Source organism: Hippopotamus amphibius, chromosome 8, assembly GCF_030028045.1.
Source record: "Hippopotamus amphibius kiboko isolate mHipAmp2 chromosome 8, mHipAmp2.hap2, whole genome shotgun sequence".
Lineage (NCBI taxonomy): Eukaryota > Metazoa > Chordata > Mammalia > Artiodactyla > Hippopotamidae > Hippopotamus > Hippopotamus amphibius.
Window position 1 is genome coordinate 77,599,350 of NC_080193.1, and position 21,207 is coordinate 77,620,556.

Sequence of the window (21,207 nt, forward strand, 5' to 3'; positions counted from 1 at the left end):
GAAGAAGACAAAGGACTACTGTTTTTCATATAAGTTTTTAAAAACCATTAAAAACTATTTTGAAGCAAATAAAACTCCAAAAACCTATATAGAGAAAAGTGAAAGGAAATATACCAAAATGTTAAGTAGGCTTCAAGTGATACAAGGGTGGATATTTTTCTTCCAGCTTTTTGTTTCACATTTGCTTTAAAAGCATCAAAAACTATACATAAAATAGATAAGCAATAAGAATTTAATGCACAGCACAGGGAATTATATTCAATATCTTGTAATAACCTATAACGGAAAATAATTTAGGGAAAAAAATGAATCACTTTGCATCAACTATACTCAATTTTTTAAAAAAGCATTCAAAAAAAGGATGTATTAATCTAAATATTAAATATATAGAGAGGATAGAAATACATGTTGAGAACACATTATAGCGAAAAAATAACAACAAATTGAATGATAAAATGCTATGCTCTAAGCAGAACACAAAAACTTACAGTGTGGTAATTGTTAAAAAGCAAACTTAGCACTTCCAGTCAATAAAACACAATCTCGCCACTGAAAAGAATGAGGCAGCCCCACGTGAGCTAGTAAGTGGAAGAAAAACATCTATGAATCTTTTAATTGGGAAAAGGCCCAGGGAAGGGGAAAGATACACCTTTTATTTTATGTATTTTCTATACAGTCTTAATTTTTTTTTTAAAGTGTGCAAGCAAATCCATACATGAAAATAAAGAAAATATACCCAAAGGTCTTGGTTGTGTTTGGGGGATGCAACCAAAGATAATTTTTATACTTGAAATTCTTTTTAGAACCACATAACATAGGTACAGCTTTTATCTTTTCTTCTACCTTTTTTTTTAACCTCACTTCCAAAAATTTCCTTAAATGCTTGGATTATTGTGAAAATGAAAAAAAGAGTACACAGAAAGAACACATTACAACAAAATAGATTTTTATTTTTGAGAGATTCAGTTTCTTATCAGTAATATGGAATATAAATGCGTACCGTATCGTATCTTCGCAGGGCTGTTGTAAAGATCAATTGAGATACATGTATATTATACTGATGTGTTGTAATACAATGTAATGCAGTGAGGTACGGCACAAGTACAGTGTAAAGTAATGTAATGTTATTACCTGACAAACATTGATGAAATCAGGTTTCTCCAAGTTCATGTAGATTTTAACTAGAACTCTCAGTACTTTATTCCGAAACTGTTTATTCTGCATTAAAGACATGCAGAGCTTGAGGCTATAAGCCAGCATTCCTGGGACATCATTCTGAAACAGATAATTTGAAGAAACATCATTATCTGGTTACTGAAGCATGTTTATTTAGAAATCAAATTATTTTAATCAATATTCTTTAGTCATTCTAGGCAGCTAAAGATTTATTTGCTACTTCAACAATAAAACTTAAAATTTTTAACCATTTTAGATGAAACTGTTAAAATGACCTATTATCCTGTCTTCATGAAAAAAAATGGGTTGAAAACAATTAAATATTAGTGATTATCCAGGATCATCACTATGTGAACATAGTATGCTGTAACAGAGTGATGCTGTTATTATAAAAAGATCTGTACAACTGTCCACATACCAAGTGGCTATGTTTTTCAACTGTGTCTGCCTCCAATCTTGCTAATCCTCATGCCTTACTGCCTATACTCACTGGACAGGAACACAATGTGATAGAACTATTCTCCAGCTCTGAGTGACTCAAGGTTGAGTGCTGTCACATCTAGCTGGTGCTCTCCTGAGGAAATTTTGACTTCAGATTTTTTATGTTTACCTTGTGGTTCTTCAAAGCATACCCAATATTTGAGATACCAACCTATAAAAGTCCTTCAACATAAATAAGCATGCTAAAGAGCTACAGGAGTACTTCCCAGAAAGCAAGTTGAGAAATTCAAAATTCACTACTTTGAAAAGATACACGCACCCCAATGTTCACTGCAGTGTTATTTACAATAGCCAAGACGTGGAAGCAACTTAAGTGTCCATCTACAGATGATGGATAAAGATGTGGTATGTGTATACACACATATGTATATACACAATGGAATACTACTCAGCCATAAAAAAGAATGAAATTTGCCATATGCAGCAACATGGATGGACTTGGAGGGCATTATGCTAAGTGAAATAAGTCAGACAGAGAAAGACAAATACTGTATGATATCACTTATATGTGGAATCTAAAAACTACAATAAACAATAAAACAAAGAATAAAAGCAGACTCACAGATATAGAGAACAAACTAGTAGTTATCAGTGGGGACGGGGGGGGCAACACAGGAGTAGGGGATAAAAGAGGGTTATTATAGGATTACATGAAATCATGTATATGAAACTTCTAAAAATTGTAAAGCACTACAGAATTTAAAGAAAGTTTCATTCAATGATAAAACAAATTTTTTTTTAAAAGTTGTGACCTATCAGTGTACACATAGTGAAATCAACTTAATGGGACTAGCATTTTAAAAAAAATGAAATACAATTTAAAAATATTAAGATTACATCAAAAGTAGAAAAAAAAGTAGGCATTATTTCATCTTAAGTTACATCTCTATGTATATGCGCACTGGGAGGTAAAATAAGATCCATTTCTTACTCTGCTTTATTCTTTTTGTAAACATTTACCACCCCTTTACCTTACAGGGAATAGGCTTTGCTGCCTATTCCCCAGTGAATTATTCCATTTGTCAGGAACTTTGTCAGTCTTGTTTGCCACTGTATCTCCAATGCCTAGACACATAATATGCACTCAAAAATATTTGTTGAGTGAATAAAAACAAATATTTTAGTTCTATTCACCTGAAGATAAGAAGAAAGTACAACTGCACAAAAATCCAACAGAGCAAAATAAGGGCCATTCTATGACCCTGGGTTGTTCATTCATTTACTCATTTAAACAAATCTTACCACTGCTGCTAAACACTGCCTTGGGCTTTAGGGACCCAGTGGCCAAAGTACCCGTCCTTAAGGAGGTTATAATCTGGTGGACCTAGGTGAACCTAGGGGTTGAGGAGTGTATGGCTGGCAGGGACTGACAGAAGGATCCATAAACAAATGACAGTTGATCTGAACTGTGACTCTTGAACAGGAATAAAGCAGGTAAAGAAAGGAAAGGAGAAGGGGGTCAGGGCAATATTTTTGGCAAGGGGAATGGGGCACGGTACATCTAGCAGAAGAGACAAGGTCAAAATGGCTGGAGTGCAAAGAGCTAGCTAGCTTGTGCAGAAGGCTAGGTAGTGAGGCAGGCAAAGTGGGCATGCAAGATCAATGTCCATTTAACTCAGTCTTGCACCTCTCTGACCACTTTGGTTGGTAACTTACAATTGTCATAATTATTGCAAAACACCCCCAAACCGGGAATGTAGTTTATAGTTTTAGCCATAATAAATGCATTATAATAGTAGTTTACCAATATAGTCTTCTTAAAAAGGGCAGGGTAATTAAGACAACTTCCTCATGCAAGACCTCAAAGGAATAAATGTGGTAAGATAAAAGCGGCTACTCAACAAACACAAAACACAGCCAAGGTTCACTTATAAATAAAAAAATAAAAATAAAAAATAAATATAAAATACATTTTATAAATATAAAAATAAAATTTTTCACAAAAGAGCACCTTATTATATAATCTAAGCTAGATTTTCTTTTCACTATTCAAGCAATTTTCAGTTTTAGTAATTTGCTTTGCTGATTCTTCATCAATAACAATCTCTAAAATCACATCATCTACCTACCGACTCAAGTATCGTCTTCTCAAAGATGTCCAGTCTTCGTGTCTCCAGAGCAATGCCAATAGCTTGCTTATACTTGTGATCATCTAGACATCGCTGAAACATTTTATTCACAATGCCTTCCAATCTCTGGTCAATTGGTTTTTTTTCTCCTTCAGGCAAATCTGCATTTTCCACACATTGTTTGGTGTAGTGATCAATGCACTTTGCTATAGAGAAAATAAAATAACTCTGATAAGCTTGTAAATAGGGCTCCACTACTAGAAAGGACAATGCCTACATTTATAATCACAAAAACTTATGAGATGACTATGGAGTAATAAGCAAATTTCAAATTTTTTAAATGCTATAAGTTATATCTTCAAATTAATATTGCTACCTTCAAAACAGTTACACTGCAGGGCTACACACTAATTCCAGTAAGCTGACATTATTTAAAATATTTCTATCTTGTTAGTGTACTTTGACCAAAATTATTTTATTCAACTTGACTAAGCTGCTTATCCTACAGAGTTGGCTACAAATAGTTGCTGTTTCACTTTCAAAAACAAACACTTGCCATGATTGAAGTTATTAACAAAAACCTATTGTAGCAGTTATCACATGGCACTAAATTATTAGACTTCTTCACGTTAATGAAACTATTAGCTCCTTGAGAGTAGAGAGTCAGTCTAAATCATCTTTGTAGAATAATGGTGGTATGACCTGAAATGTGCCACAGATTCTAAAGGCAACCCCAAAGATTTCCAAAAACCTTTCCAGCAATCAGCTAAAATATTGTCTCAATGTGAGGTAGGTTGAACCTAGTCACAAATACCTCCCCTCTAACCTAAACGGAGAGTCTGAAAATTCATGCAATGGTGCACGCGCACAATTTGGCTTTCATGTTTCACAATGATTTAGGTGAATGGGGAGAATGGGGCAACATACTGAAGGGTATTATGTTTACAACTCACACTACTTTATAATCATACCTTAAACTTTTTAGGAGCAACCAAAAAAGGAAATTTCCCTAAGCCTTCTTCCACCTTCACAAGGAAGATAGCCACTCAAGCTGAATGACATATATAATAGTTATCCTCTGTATTACTCACTGGCTTGTCACTCTCCCTTTCAAAGAGAAAGGTACAAGGAAAAGATTAGTTGCAACTATAGCCCTGGGAAACAGAAATGATTTGAACCAGCATAAGGAACCACTGGTTTACTAGATGGCCCATGTTAATGGGTCTATATTTGGGGGGAAGCAGAGGACTTTTATAAATTGGAATATGCCACAGTCAGTGTCCATCCAGGTAGAATTAGGCAGGTTCAGGTACAGTTAGTAAGAACAAAGTGGCAGTCACAAAGCAGACCTTGAACAGTTTTGGTTGCTGAAAATCTTCACCAGGCCCTAATATGAGCTTTTTGAACCAAATGTAGCTGCAAGGAAACATTATCCCTACCTCATCAGAGAGGAATCTCAGATTTATAACATTTGGGGAGCTTTCCTTAGTTACTAACTGAGGAATAAAAATGTTACCTCCCAGGTTTCAAATGAAACTTGTGCTCTCACTTACCAGGTTTATGATATAACTGTATCCCAGAATCTAGCCTCATTCGTAGCTGAAGTCTTATTACAATTGCGAGAAGATTTCTAGCCTTAAATTTTCTGTGTATTGTTATGACATTCATTAAGATCTAAGGAAGGCTTTCCTAAATTCTATTTTATATATCCCTTCACAAATCTCACTGACGTTAAAAAAAATCCTTTCTAATAGTCCCAAGAAAACTAGAAGGGTGAACCCATTTCCACACAAAGAAAAACAAACAGAACCGGTCTACCAGTCAACAATCACCTTCTACAAGCTAAGATCAAGATGATACATAAGAAAGCATCTACAACTTCATAGCCTTTTATAGACCAACTGTCCTGATTAAAAGCATCATTTATAAAATGGTAACATTGCAAGCACTTGCAGATCACCGCTGGAAAAATGATCAACATTCATCAAAAAAATCCTTCAAATGAGAGAAAAGAGATAAAGATATTTAACTTCCCAATTCTAACTTAATGTAGGGAAAGCGCTCTGGTTTCAAATGGTATGGTCTATTTTTAAAGTCATCTGTTCTTTCCATAGGATTCACAGATGAAAACTCCAATTCAATGAGTCACAAACAACAATAAAGTTACTTGCAACATTCTCACACCATCATGCCAAAAAATTTTTTAATGTGAACACAAACTCTTACTTCAAACTTCAGGGACATTTGAAAAGTACCCCTTTGAACTGCCTTGTGCAGCACTTCCCAATTTCTGAAAGAGAATACCAATTTTCTCCTTTTAAGGGTTCAGGTGAATAATGCAGATTTCCTCTTAGTCAGCAATTCAAAAAACTATCTATACTATGCACAGTTGACAGAGAACACACTCTTGGGCTCTCTGTAACTATGAGCTACAGTTTGATGTTCATAAAGACATGTCTGAAGGGTATGCAATCCCTTCTTTCATGTATTAGAGCAGGAGTTTTCAAACACTTTAAAGCTACAAAAGCTTTGAACAAAATCTTACAGAGCTTGAGAACCCAGAGCCTTGCCTGTGTGCTACCCTCTCACCTCAAAAATACAGAAACAAATAAGAAAACAATGGTTACTAGTAGAAACAGTATGGATTTTGTAGTGAGTAAGCCTGGGTTTTAAATTCTGACCCTCCTATTTAATAGCCATGTGTCTTTATCATCTTGAAACCCAAGTTTTCTCATGCGTAAAACAGGGCTAGCTCCTTCTTCACAGAGCAACTGCGGAATAAACCGTGCTATAAAGAACGATCAGCACAGTGCCTAGCACAATGCAAACACTAAATAATGGTCTCCTGTGTTAGAAACAACTCTATAAATTGCTATCATTTAATTTCTGTTAGTCACAATAATCTGATTTTTTTCATAAAACAGTATGCTCATTGGAAAAGAGATAACCATAATCATTGAGATAACTATCTTTGTGTTAAGTTGGCTGTTTCTGAACAATTTCTTAGATTCATTCTTAAAATATTTTGTGAGGCGTCTTCAATAATTATTAGTTATAGATGTTACTGTTTATTACGACAAAAAATAACAAAGCACAGAATTTTAAGGCAGATCTAAAAACTCAGCCTGCATAAAATTACCGTAGAAAGATTATGAACTTTCAATTGAAATGAAATTTGGCAACATCAAAAAGTAACTCAGGGAGAAAAAATGCTTTATGTAGTAGAGCAAGAAAGAAGCCAACAAGATAAAGCCTTACTACATGGAAGATAATTACCTATAATAGTCTCCACATATTCAGAGTTATCATTGACATTGAAGAGGTCACCTGCTCCAAGTGCATAATTCAGAGACTCCTCAAAAGCCCCCAGGTGATAAAATACTTTAGATGCCACTAAGGCCGCAAACTGCCGACTCCGGAAACCTTCATCTTCATACAAAACTTCTCTGAAAGAAATTAGGAAGTATAGGCCTAGTTCAAACTGTGGTTCTCCTTAAAAATTCCAAATCTAAATACTCAAGCTGCAATTAGTGGCAGCAAATTTCTAAATGAATTAATAAGCCACAAGACCCACATCCACATATAATTAAGGTTAATCTACTTTATTCCAATTTATAGAAATAAAGTAAATTCTTACATTTTGTCTACAGACTCAGAAATTTCTGCCCAGAAGTCATTGACAACTGCATTCAATTTGTGTAGTGCAAATTCCTGTAGAAGATAAAAGCAAAATTTGATTCTGAGACATTATACTTCCTTAAAAAAAATTTCCAACAAATCAACAGCCAAATTCTGTCATATTTATTAAAATTTTTAATCTATGACAAACATAAAAGTTTACCAACTTACATTATCTCTTGTGCTTACATACTTCCTTTCTGTTCTCAATCATAGAACATGAGACTAGCTATATAATGTCATTTCTTAGCATACTGAACATTCTTCTCTGGCATGTATAAGATCAACTCTAGGTTGCTGGTTTGGATATAAATGAATTCAGGTGCCTAGGGCCAACCAAAGTATATTCCAAATTTTTGTCACATGAAGATAGTTTTAAAATATGTGACACAGAAAGTAACCATGATTTCTGCTGATAAAGAAAACTGGGTGGCGGGAGAGAAGGGGGGTTTCCTGGTGCTATATTGAGATTTATTTGCCTCACTTTGCTAAACTCTAGGGAAAACCAACTGCTGTTGCCAAAATACTGTCCACTGGGGCCAGATTTCAGTGACTGGTATAGACTGGGTAGGATGGCTATTTTAAATGATGGAATATATACAGATATCACTAAATTCTAAAAGCTTCAAAGTACTCATATTAAGCCCAGGTAATTTTTCTTCAACTCATACCTTAAGCTGTGGTTCTTCTTCATCCAGAAGAGAAATAATTCCAGCTATAAGACAAAAAGTATATATGATTATGAAATATATATGCTCAGATAAACTAAAACTTAGTCAAAAATATATCATAGTTGGAAAAAAAAAGTATTTTTTGAGCGGTGACTTCACTAGAGGAATGATTATTTTTCTTTAAAACTGAAAAGGTTTGTATTTCAAAGTTTAAGATTAAACTATGTTATCAAACTGTCATGATACCATATATATTACATTATTTGCCCAATTCAGCAGTTTTCAAAGTATGGTTCCTGGATCAATTTATTATTAGCATTATCCAGGAACTTGTTAAAAATAAAAATTCTTGGCCCCATCCCAGATCTACTGAATCAGAAATTGTGGGACGGGGGTCCAGTAATGCAGCCACAAGTCTTCCTTGTAAAACAGATATTCATTATAGTTTGAGAATCACTGGCCTAATTTACTGACCAAAATAAAATTTCCTACACAATTTTAGAATAAAATTATTCACACAAAATAAACCAAGAGTTATAGGCAGTATTTAGTCATCAACTCAACGGAGTAAAATAATTCGATTATTTCAAGATGCCTATATTAAGGCACCTCCGTTATACTACAAACAACCTAGAAGGTTTTGCTAAATGATGAGCAATCTCACTTGTTCTGACTTCAATTACTAAAGCACAGGCATTCCCCATATGACCCTGAGGTGTTAGCACTAACACTGAAGAGTAAAGGAAATAACTGTCCTCTCCAAAAAAATGCACCCTGAAATACAGTCATATATCAAAGAGATTATTTAAAAAAAAAAGACGTGGGAAATTACTGTCCTTGGACCATAAAGGAAACTAAACTCTCAGATTTGTTTTCCATGTAGGTCTTTAAATCATTCTGAAACACTGAGTTGAAACTGTGAGCTGATACAAAAAGTGTCAAGGCAACTTTCCTTAGGAGATGTAGCCATTTTCAACTGGTAAGTGTAGCTTTGCCAAATAGCTTCAGCAGCCTTTAGAGAGCCAAGTAGGAAAATATATAAAATTTGGCAAACAAAACTATGCCATGGTTCTAGCTAGGGCATACTACTGTTCTAAAAGCAGAAACACAGATAAAAGGAACTTCTTGGTACTCTAGGTTGGTATAACAAACCCAGACCAGAGAGGCTGAATTGACAGCATAAAGAGCAGACAGATTAAAGAACGCAATGGGGGGAGAGGAGCAGGATTGTGAACTAGTGATGTGGAAGAGCTGGTAAACAAGAGTGCCTTAAATGTGGAACAGATCATAAATAACAGAATGCTTTACCAAAATACTAAAAATGCTACCCATTCCCTTATCACCAATCAACAGTATGTTTGACCTGGTTTTACCAAAAGAGGTGATGGATTTTTCTATACTCTCCTGTTTGGTTTCACTTATGACTAATGTGTTACACGGCTGTCCTGGCTTAGAAATGCAGTCTTGTCCATGAAACACAACTAAATCAAATACCTACACTCCGTACACAAATATTTCTCATCTTAAAAACAACAGAACTCACCTTTAGGTAGGGAGAGGGAGCGCACCTGGGGAATAGGGAAGGTTTCAGAATGCTAAAAAAATCTCTTGTGCCATAATACGAAGTTAGCAGATATTATCTAAAGTTGCTGTGTCAATTTATAGCATTATTTTAAATAGCACATTATTTATGAATATGAAGATATGCTCCAGAAGACGCTTAAAAGTTGAAAACAACTGCCTCAAGGAGTAAGTAAGGGGAAAGAGAAGTTTTAAAGTTTTCATGCATAATTTTCCTTAATTATGTTAAAAAAACACCCAAAACCCATTCATTCTCACGTCTCCGTACAGTAACCACCTATCTCTATTCCTCCAAACCTCTTGAAAAACTTAACAGTACATGTTGACCTCTTACTCATCACTGTGTTCTTAGTACCCTGCAAATGTCTAGTCAATACATGAACGAATAAACTGACTAAACCCAACTAGCACCTGTTAGGTTCTGTTTAGCACTGGGACAGATCCTAAGCCATAGAGAGCCAAAAGACAGGAAACCAGGTGACAAAAGGTTTGGAGCAGAAGCTGATAAGTAATCCAGTAAACCAATGATAGTAAAAATTGCACACTATACTATCATAACCAAGTCTCGGAGTAGGACCTCAAAAATCATTAGGTTTAAATTCTATTAAATTCCCACCAAGTGTTTTTTCAGCCTCTACTTAAAATACTCTAGTGACTGATTTATTGATTTGATTAGTTAACTGATTTCTTAATTCAAGATATACTTTTGAACTTCTGCCATCTGCCTGGCAGTTGTTCTAAGAATTATGAAAAGTTTCTCACCCAAAATTCTACCACAGAGATAAAGACAGTAGCCAGGCAAAAACAAACAAATAAATTACAGGACTGTAATGAAGGGAGGGGACAGCTGAGGCGGAGAGACGCAGTATGTTTTAATAGTTTTAACAGAATGATCAGGGAAGACTAACATGTGAGCGGAAACTAAGGATTGAAAAGCTAAGGGGAAAAAAAAAAAAAAAGAAAAGCTAAGGGAAAACTTGAGAAAGAGGAGTTTAGAAAAGGGAAAAAGAATGTGACAGGTTCCTAAGGTAGGAGAGAAACTGACATGTTCAAGGAACAGAAAGGCCAGTATGATCAGGGTGCAGTGAAGAAAAGAGTAGTACATAAATAAGACAAGGCAGGAATCAGATCATGTAGGTCTTTAAGCCTGAGTTTTATTATAAACAAAATGGACAGCCCTGAAGGATTTTAAGCAGAAGAATGACATTATGGGATTAAGGTTTTAAAAAGAGTACTCTGACTACAACAACAAGAATAGACTATATAGAGGTAATGTTGGAAAACCAAAATCTTAAGGCTGTCAAAGCAACCCCCGCAAGAGATGAAGGTGGTGCGGGCTAAGTAGATGGATCTGAAAAACGATGAGGCCTACATTTACAAGTGGCAAGAAATTTAGTGCTAATTTTGTCTTTAGAGAACTCTGACTGGAAAAGCTTTTCCTTATATTGAACTAAAATTCATCTCCCAATCATTTGTGCCCACTGGGGACAAAAATCTAATTCCACGTACAGGTGACAGCTCTTCGAGTCTTTAAAAATAATTATTATGTCTCCCAGGGTCTCCACCAATTTCTTCAAGCAACCCTTATAAATACATGGTTTGGAGCCCCTTAAAAGTTACTGTCTTCTGATTATCAGTTTGTTTACAGCAAATACTTGTGGTACAAGTGTAGAGTAAAAGAGGACAAGAAAAAGGTTTATGAGCAGGCAAGAAAAAAGGCACCAAGGCTGTGGACAGCTATGTGCAGACCAATCAGTAGTGAGGGGCTTAAAAATCTCCACTTGAAACATGACTTCTACAGCTGATTCCGCTGCAAACATCATTCCACGAATCTGCACACACGATGGTTAAGTGTAGGAAACCTGCCCCGCACACCCATGAGTTCTTTCTTCAAGGCAGCATAGTTACTGAGCATCTGGCCTCAAAACCATAGGTGGATTCTCAGTATAATATCTGTCTTCAGGGTGTTGTCTTCACCGAACACAAAAGTTCTCTGGGGGCTTTAACTAAACGTCCTTGGAATAGACCCAGAAACGACCCGCCTCAAACCTAATTTAGTTTAGAGTTCACTCTAAGGTAAAAGGCGCTGGGTCAGATCGAGAAGTACAGGCTGCCTTACCGTCCAGCTGCACTGGGAGACCATCCCACCCTAACCACTTGCATGGAAAGGCTGGGATCGGACGGCCCCACATGGTCAACCTCCGGAGGAATGGAATTAAGGAAAACCCGTAGGGGTCGGAGAAGGGCCCAGAAAGCCCCTCGGGTCCGGGCATGGGGGTGTGGCTGGGAAGTGATGACAAGCCGGTCAACCCAGCGCGATTCCCCCGAGCCGGAGGGGGTCGCGGGGCCCCCGGAGAGCCCGGGCCACACTGCCAGCCCCCGGCCCGGGGGTGGGCCTCCGGGAGCCAGAGGCCGCGCAGGCCGGCGCTCGGCCGGGAGGTGCCCAGTCACCGGCCCTGACTCAGCTAAAAGCCGGCGTGGCGGCTCCTCCCTTTCGGCGCCGACTGCGGTCCCACTCACCGGCTGAAGTGATCATGGCTGCGTCCCGCACTCGCCCGCCCTCTTGCTCGCCGCTCCGGCCGCACCGTGTATCTGTCAGCTCAGGGCCCGCTCGCTCCGCCGCGCCTCCTGGCTCCCCCGGTGCCCTGCTCAGTCAGTCGCCTCCTCAGGCCGCCGGCTCGCTTCTCACTCAGGACCCCGCCCGCCCCGAAGCTGCCCGCTATCCCGCCTGCTGCCCGGCGCAAATTCCCCCTCGGCCTGTGTCTTCCATGCTGCCGCCACCGCCCCGCCTCGCTCAAGAGGTTGCACGGAGAGCTCCATGGTCTTCTCTAGTCCTCCGCGAGGTCAGCGGTCCCGCGGAGATGGGAACACTCGTTCGCACCTGGGATCAGGCTTTAGAATAGCCAGCGCTAGAAAAAGGACCCTACCGCCGCCCGCCATTGCTGAGAAAAAGGGGGGTTGAGGGGAGGTGCTTGCGGTGCTCGCAGCGCCACCTGCTGCTTGGGAGGTCTCTCTGCAACGCCCACCACTTACCCCAAGCCAAGCCTTTGGGCGTCAGGGTAGGGCAAAGAGCGTTTTCTTAGAGAAGTGATTTTCAATTTTTTAAAAAAAGCAACCCAGCTTCAAAAGAAACCCTCACATAAATGATTTATTATCATATCACAATGAATCCCTAAGTAATCAGGTTTATAATAAAGTTGGACAGCTAAGGTTTTTATTTACATTCGGAATAGTTAATGCTGTACACTGGTTAAAAATCAGAAGTATGTCGATGATGGGTGATGCCTTAGAGGGCCAGGACAGGGAGGGAGTCGCGGGAGGGAGGGGATATGGGGATATATTTATAAATACTGCTGATTCACTTTGGTGTACCTCAAAACCTGGTACAAGAGTGTAAAGCAATTACAGTTCAATGAAGAGCTTTAAAAAAATTCAGAACTATAAAAAGATATACAGTGAGGAGTGTTCCAAAGGAAAAACAAATTTTCCGTTCTTGTCTTACATCTGCCGAGTTCCTCTCTCCCTCCATAGCAACAGGTTCCTGTTTTTTATTATATCTAATTTGAAATGGCAGTTGTGATCGCCATCTGCAGTCTTATACCAGCTTTAATAGACAATTTACTTCAATAGTCAGTACTGAAAAAGCCTTGATAAGATCAGTGACAAACGGTGGCATTTTAAAACCACTAGCCTTATCAAGCTCCTCTTCAATTGGATAGTGATTATTAAAGCTTATTTCTGAGGCCTTCTCAAAACAACATAACCCGGTGGCACAAGCCAATGTTTTGCAGTTGAAATAAAATTTGGTTGATGACACACTTGAGTGTATGTGTGAATTTTTAAAAAATTCATATTCTTAAGCTATGGTTGTTAAAATATATTAAATATAATTATTAAACATTTTTGAAGAACCTGCAGCTCAGATTGAAGGCACTGCCGTTGGAGCTGTGCGTGAAAAACAAACAGATTGAGTGCTTGGGACTCTTATTTTGCAGAGGCACTTTGGCTGATCCCTCACATAAAGACGTTTGTGCGCCCCAAACTCCTAAACGCATCAGATACAAATGCAAACAGGTGATGAAAATGAATGGTGCAGGCCTAGTGTAAGAAAACACCAACTCAGGAGCATGGTTCATGGTAATTGACACTAGTGTCATGGAGTCAGTAGGGGGTGGTGTTGACTGTGACAAAATGAAGAGTGATGCCCCATCTAAAGAGAGCAGTGGCTAGCCAGCTCTGAAACTGTTGCTGCGCCAAAATGTGGGGCTACTGTCATGAGAGCTTAGGATTTTTCCAAGAAAAGCCAGAAATCAGAATTTTGTGGGAATTCCTCGGAATTTTAAATGTTGGCAACTTGGGTGAAATGGGTGAAGGGGAGGGAAAGCTACAAACTTCCATTTACAGGATAAATAAGTGCTGGAGATGAATCACAGCATTACGACTTATAGTTGTATATTTGAAAGTTGCTAAGAGAGTAAATCTTAAAAGTTCTGATCACAAGAAAAAACTGTAACCATGATAGTGATGGATGTTAACTAACCTTATGGTGATAATCAGTTCACAGTGTATACATATACCAAATCATTATGCTGTACTCCTAAAATGAATACAATGTTATATGTCAATTATATCAAAAAAATTGTTGGTAACTAATTCAAAATGTTTTAAAACAGAGAGGTGGCCAGTTTGCCATCTCTGATCTTCAAAAAGAAGACATTCTCTATGGAAGGGCAATCGTGTCTCTGCCACAGCCTCATCTGAGCCCCATAGGAGTCCTGTGAAAGGCCCCTCTCTTCTTGGAGATTCTGCTGTCCTAGGCCTCTGGCTTCTCCCTCTCCATTCCATTCTGCACTCTTTAGTCAGAGCAGTCTTTTTCAAAACTCAGCTCTGACCACTGCCTCTGCTCCTTGAAACCCCGAGTCCCCATCCTGGGCTCTATTCTTCTGCTTTCTTCTGTGTTTCTGTGCACAGCCTTCTTGTCATTCCCTGTTCTCCCGGTGGGAGTGCAGTGCCTCTGACTGCAGAGGTGGTGGCGCTTAAAATGTACCCCTGCAGCCCTGCCCTCTCTCCGGAGCACCAGACTCACACACCTACCAGGCATCTCTGCTTTATGCTCCTTAATTCAATGACCTCAAAGCTGCACATATTGCTGCCCCCCCCCACCCCATGTGTGTCTCCTGCCTTGATCTCAGTGTGATGAAGCACATCTTTTAGCTACTGAAGCAGGGCCCGGGGGAGAGGGGGTGTGAAGGACACCATTGACTGTTCTGTCCCCTCCACCTAATCTGCACCAGATCTGATCCTCCATAATCTCTCTCACACTAGCCCAGCCTCCCATTTTACTCCATTACCCACTAGTAGTCTCCCCCTCTTCTTTCCCGGATGCAACAGCTCCCAACAGCCTTGACTTCCTGTTCACCATCTCACAATTTTCCAGGCCATTCTTCACAGCTAGCCTGGAGCATTACCCAAAACAAGGAAGACAGGAACTCTCTCCTCCAAGCTTCTCCAGGATTTTCACCCAACCCTGCTTACCCTCCATCTTTATGTCCTCTGCCCTGTGTGCCACATTCCTGCCATCCTGAACTGCTCCAGCTCCCAGAAAGGCTGTGTGGCAATGGTACCTTGTCTCTGACCGCAGCACCTGCTCTCGCCTCGTCTTCAAGGCCTTCTCCCCTTAATCCCTGGCTACCGAGACTTGTCTTCAGTCCCAGTCAAGCAGCACCTCCTCCAGGAAGCCTTCCTTGACCACCCCACCATGTGTGCCCTTACAGCCTTTACCCCACATAGCTATAATCATGTCTCCTGGCTTATGTCCCAACTGGACGAGGAACTACTCAAGGGTACAGCCACATCTTATTCATCTCTGTGTCCCCTATAGTAACTAGCACAGGGTCAGGCACATGACAGGTGCTCAATAAATGTTTGTTGAATGAATGGGTGGACACGGGGTCAGTTAGTTACTGGCACAAGGCTAGAACTCAGACCAATGTCTCAGAAACCCCTGCCATCTCCAAGACTCTAAAATGAGCTCTGTTTAGAGGACATTTAGGGCATAGTAAAACCACAGAAAGAATTCTTACGCAGTACTCTACTCCCTCCAAATATAGGAGTAACACAAAAGATCTCAAAGCCCAAACGAGGTCAGCTGTGGGCTCACACAGTTATGGGCTAGGCGGGAGCCTCTGGCGGGGTGAAGGCAGGCAACGGTGACCCTGATCTTCCTTTGCGGATGTGCCCACCTTGAGCAGAATTCAGTCCCAAGCTTTGCCCAAGCACCGCCCTGGCCCGCGTGGCGCCCTCTAGTGGTCACAGAGCTCCCCAGAAGGCGGAGAACGTGGGAAGGGGCGAGTGCTCTGTGACCACCCACCTCTAACCAACGCCCCAACCCGCAAGCCTTCTGGCGTAAATCCTGGGTCTTAGGAGGGCTCGGTCCTCCTAGCAAGACCTGGGCTTGATTGCTCTTTGAGCTGCACAGTGATAAGGTGGAAAGTGCGGGTGTCGGTGCCAGGACACAAGGGATCAAATCCCTGTTGCACAGTAGCCCTGGGGTCACGTGAGCCCTGCTGTTAAGGGGGCGGATTTACCTACCTGGCAGGGCCGCTTGTGATGGGAGGTGCTCTAATCAAGGGCTTGGCATAGAACAGCGCGCAGTAAAACTGGCCACGAGGCTAGCCGTTTCTTTACGTACATACAGCACGTAGGCCACATGCTTTTAGAGTAAAAGCATTTATTCATGAAGCAGAAACGTGAAACGCAGACGGTGATTTGGGCCTCCCGTAAGTAGGTTCTTGGTTGGAGCCCCGGCGGGGGCTGGAATTGTTTTGGACGGACTGTAGCACGAAAGAACCCGGGAAGCCATCGGAGACGCTGGGCTCTCTTCCCTCTAAGGACGGTGTCCGGGAAGGCAACGCCAATCTTGGGCAACTGGAAGTCTGCCCTGGACGATCTGATGCTCGAAGCCACAGCCCCCTCGGGGGGCGGGGGGGAGGGGGTAGGAGGGTGGCTTGGGGGGAAGGGTCTAACATGACCAGTCAGCTCTGGGCAAGCGGCCAGGGGTGGGAGGACCCACAACGAACCCAGAAGCGAGGTCTTCCTGCACCCCTGCTGTCCTATCCGGTGGCTACTAGCCCCAGGTGGCCGCTTGAAATGTAGCTACTGCAACCCAGGAACTGATTTTAAACTAAATTTAATTTTTATTTCCTTGAAATTTAAAGACTGATATCCAATTCAGTCATTGGAAAACTTTTAAGTATATTTGAAACAATTTGAAGATGTGAATCTATTTTTTCAGCCATAAATTTATTGAAATCTAAATACAGATTAAGTATTTTGGATAAAAATTTAATATCTGAATTGGGCTGTAAGTGTAAAATTCTCACAGGGTTTCAAAGACCCAAAATTTCTCATTAAATTTTTTTTTAAATTGCATTTACAGTTGAAACGATACTAGTTTGGACATACTGGGCTAAATAAAATGTTAGTAAAATTAATTTCATCTGTTTCTTTTGATTTTTTTCTAATGTGGCTAGTAGAACATTTAAAGCTACACATGTGCCTGGTAAGGTTCTCCTGAAACACAGCTGGTCTACACTCATGCAGAGGTCTCAGTCCCTCTGCCCTCCTATTCAGGCCTGGCCTCTTGGCCTGCTTCCCAGTCATGGCTGCTCTTTGCTGGGGGCCAGACCAGAGCAGTGGGCAGAAGCTGAATGTGAGACCCACCTCTGTCAGGGATCAGGGCCTGGGAGTGGCTGCCCTGGAAGCTAGCAGTTCTGCAGAGGGCAATGCAGCTGGGACGGGGGAGGGGAGGGTGGTCAGGGGGAAGGCATTCAGGGTTGGGGGAATGATTTGAGGCAACACCCTGCTCTGAGGAGACCTTGTTAACCAGCAAGCGAGAGAAAGAACTCATGTGACAAGGCAGAGACCCAGTTTCTGCAGCCAGGACTCATCATGAGGGCTTGGCCCCAAGCACTAAGCGAAGCGCCTAATTACTCCAAATAAGTTCAGAGCAGGACAGCAACGAGCATGACGTGAGACTGGAAATCTGAATTTCTGCCTGAGGGTCTCTGAAATTCACTGGTAGGCACTTGCAGCAGAAGCCCTGGCCGGGGCTGGGCAGCTCAGGGAGAAGCCAGACAGGATTCTCTCTGGTGCCAAAGCCCTGGCCCCACAGCAGCCCCAGCGCCCAGTCGCACAGCAGGGTCTCTTGGCGTCGAATTCCGAGATCCCTGCGAACCACAGCGTGGCCCAGTGGGGTAGTCTCTGCCTCTGCTCCGTATTAGGCAGCCCCAAATAGAAGGCAACTAGAGGGCTCTGGCCCAGGGGCCGAAGGCATCAGAGGGCTACGTGTGGGCGCCTGGTCGTCACCCCTGCCTTGTACCCCATTTCCCCTTGAACTTTGCACATGTAATCATGTGGCAGGCTGCCCAGGCCAACATCCACATCTGTCCCCACCCTTGATCCACTTACACACAAAACCAGGTCAGAAGGGGGTTACACAGGCCTTGAGTACTGTGCTGGCTGTGTTTGCCACTGAAACAGGACAAAGTGCAGTCTCCGGACCACAGGGACAGCCCTGCAGTGTGGATCTGCTACACTTTGAAGTATAGACCGCTTTCAGGTTAAAGCAGCCACCTTCCCCAGGCACGTGGCGTCCTAGGTGATCTGCCCTGGGTAAGAGGGGCTCGTTTAGAACACAGGTTTGGGGGCCTCAGTCCTTGGCCCCTTTGCAGCTTTGCCTTAAGCTTTTGGTTTGATAACCAAGAGACTCTTGTGCAGAAGGTCTTGTAGACAAATGCTTTGAGAGGAAATTGACACACATAGTATAAAGGGTTCTCTGAGACTCAGTTAAGACCGTTTTATCTCGTTAAACATTCGCATGTGCAGGCACACACCCTAATAAATGCCAAATTAAATGCTATTTTTAAAAAAAACAACCTCTTTTTAAATACTTATTTGTACTTTCTGCTGCATGTTTTCCAATCCCAGCCAATAGGGTGCGGAGGTGTCACCCAGGGCAGGACTGGGGACTTGCAGGCCAGACAATTCCAGAGGTCCCATTTACCCAGATGCTCTGCTCCCAAGAGTCTCTTCAAGGAATATTTTATTAGAATAAAGGGGAAGATCCATTCTGTTCGATTAGACAGCAATGAGCTACTGTTTGGATTTATTAGGAATTATTGATTCAAGTCAGAAGTAGCACAACCACTGCCATATTAGAAAGATTAGCACCCAAGAGCCCACACTGGGACCTGACTGGAGGTCCCTCACTGATGGCTCCCAGTACCACTGACCTAATTCTGCCCTCAGACAGGCCCACACCAACCTCTGTGCCTTGTAAAGGGTCCCGAGAGAAGAGACCCACCATCAAGTCCATCCCTTCTGGTACCTAACTCTTCTGTCTGCTAGAAGACTGCAAGTATACTTCCTAAAAGGATGGGACTTATCTTAGCAATTTCTCAAGGAAGTAAAGATGGGTCTCAGTCATTAACATTTGGAAGGCAGAACCCAAATCTCAGTAAAGAAAGACCTCTCCAACTATTCACAGCAAATACTGAAGGTAGTGGTAAAATGTGTAAACCACCCTTTATACCAGAAGCTTGCAAACTCACTCAACAATGGGACCAGGACCAGACAAGTTGCATGTACAGATGAAGAGCAGCAGAGGAGTGGGAGAGGTGGATGGGAGGGATGCAGTAAACTGGAGAGGACAACTTGCCCCATCCTTCACCCAGAACACCAGCTTTATTTTTTTAAATAAGAAACCCCAATTTTATTTATTTATTTTATTATTTAAATATTTGTTTTAATGTTTATTTATTTATTTTAACATTATTTATTTATTTGGCTGCACCACGTCTTAGTTGTGGCATGTGGGATCTTCGTCGAGGCCTGCGGGATCTTTTAGTTGCAGCATGTGGGATCTAGTTCCCTGACCAGGGATTGAACCTGGGGCCCCTGCATTGGGAGTGCAGAGTCTCAGCCACTGGACAACCGAAGAAGTCCCCCAAACCGACTTTTTTTATGTGCAATCTCCCAAGTTTCAAATATTGGCAACAAATACAGAAGATTTTTAAACACAGCAGAGGCTGCTGTCTTGTGACTTCTGCCTTAGACAATTGCCTAACTTGACAAAAGTTCTCTCCCCCCATCAAATAACAAAACTTCAACAAAATTATTACAAAGAAATTAACACAAAAATAGAAAAATATAGCAGCTTCAAAAATACCAGTCTCCTCATTTTATTTCATTTTTCTTATTCTTATTTTTTAAAGTTTTCGTCTTTAATGAAATGACTTTGGAAATAACGTTCATTTCCACGACACCAATACTATAGTTTTTGGAGTCACGGTAAGATACACAGAATTACATCTGTAATTAATATAAATGCCAACATATCAAGCAGCAATTTCTGTTACATGGCAAACCAAATCAAGAAAGCAACCGTCAAACAAGAGACCCATAGCTTCAGACAAGGCCAATCCCAGGATAGCATTTGAGAACAGCTGCTGCTGATGAGGCTGCCAAAGACTGTTCCAATACCAGCACCAGAACCAGCCACTCCTACTGTCGCAGTGTCTGCACCAATAAATCTGGCCACAGTATCAACGTCTCTTGCTGATTGCACTGGTGTGCTACGCCCTCTGGATTAACTGAAACACCATTCTGGGCTCCATTAAATACCATAGAGCCCTCTCCAGTCCTAGCCTCTGGTCGAGACAACACTGATGCAGGAATTGGTCTGTATGCAACTCTGGGTCCAGCTCGGACTGGAGCGGGGGTGCAGGCGAGCTTGGCACAGGCGAACATCTTGCACTCTTTGGGGCGGCTGGAGGACTTGGTTGATAGGCGACGTGGGCTCCTCTCCCGCTTCCTCTGGGCAGAGGTCGAAGGAATGGGGCTCCCCAGTTTGAAATCCACAGCAATTGATCGAGTCCATTCGTGTGTAGGAGGAAGTCAGCTGGGTCCTTCCTGCCGTCCTACCTGCCTTCACCCTGATATGGATCAGGCTCCCTACTCTAGAGAATAAGCTGATGCACAGAGCAGGAAGGGCTCCTCCTTAACATTAAAGAGCCCCTCAGCCACAGAAGGTCTCCCTGTCCACATCTGGTCACTGTCACAGCAAGAGCTGAAATAACTGATACAAGTTATGGAGCATCTTGCAGAGAGCTGGGCACAACTGCATGTCTGCTGAGTGAAGCATGCATGCGTGAATGAATTTAGCTGCTTCCCTTAGATAGTGCCTTCCGCTCAGGAAAATCAGGAGCTGTCCTTGCCATTTCAAACACTGGATTTCTCCAGGGGCAGGTAAGAAAGACAGGGGAGGTAATATAGAGTTCCCTCTCTGAGTGAACAGACAGTTGGTCTTCCTGTCTTTTAAGGGAACATCATCGACCCTGACTGACTTATGAACGGGAAAAAAAAGGATTCAGAATCTCGGCACCTCTGGGCTGCACCTGCTTTGTCTGACCTTGGGTTAGGACCTAAGATCAAGTACAAATCCTATGCTCTTGTAATCCATACCCCTAACC

General features: G+C 41.5%; 1 protein-coding gene and 1 pseudogene across 1 annotated transcript in view; both read right to left on the reverse strand.

Annotated features, from left to right (window-relative positions):
• PSMD1 (proteasome 26S subunit, non-ATPase 1) overlaps nt 1-12,372 on the reverse strand; it is a 93,566-nt gene extending 81,194 nt beyond the window's left edge. The window contains exons 1-6 of the mRNA XM_057745281.1: nt 12,197-12,372; nt 8,096-8,139; nt 7,384-7,457; nt 7,023-7,192; nt 3,747-3,952; nt 1,132-1,275 (exon numbers count right to left, since the gene is read on the reverse strand). Coding sequence (XP_057601264.1) covers nt 1,132-1,275; nt 3,747-3,952; nt 7,023-7,192; nt 7,384-7,457; nt 8,096-8,139; nt 12,197-12,212 — 654 coding nt within the window. The 5' untranslated portion in view covers nt 12,213-12,372. The remainder of the gene's footprint in view (nt 1-1,131; nt 1,276-3,746; nt 3,953-7,022; nt 7,193-7,383; nt 7,458-8,095; nt 8,140-12,196) is intronic.
• A 7,718-nt stretch (nt 12,373-20,090) lies between these two features.
• On the reverse strand, nt 20,091-20,485 carry LOC130858827 (ATP synthase F(0) complex subunit C3, mitochondrial-like; annotated as a pseudogene).
• Nucleotides 20,486-21,207: the final 722 nt, after the last annotated feature.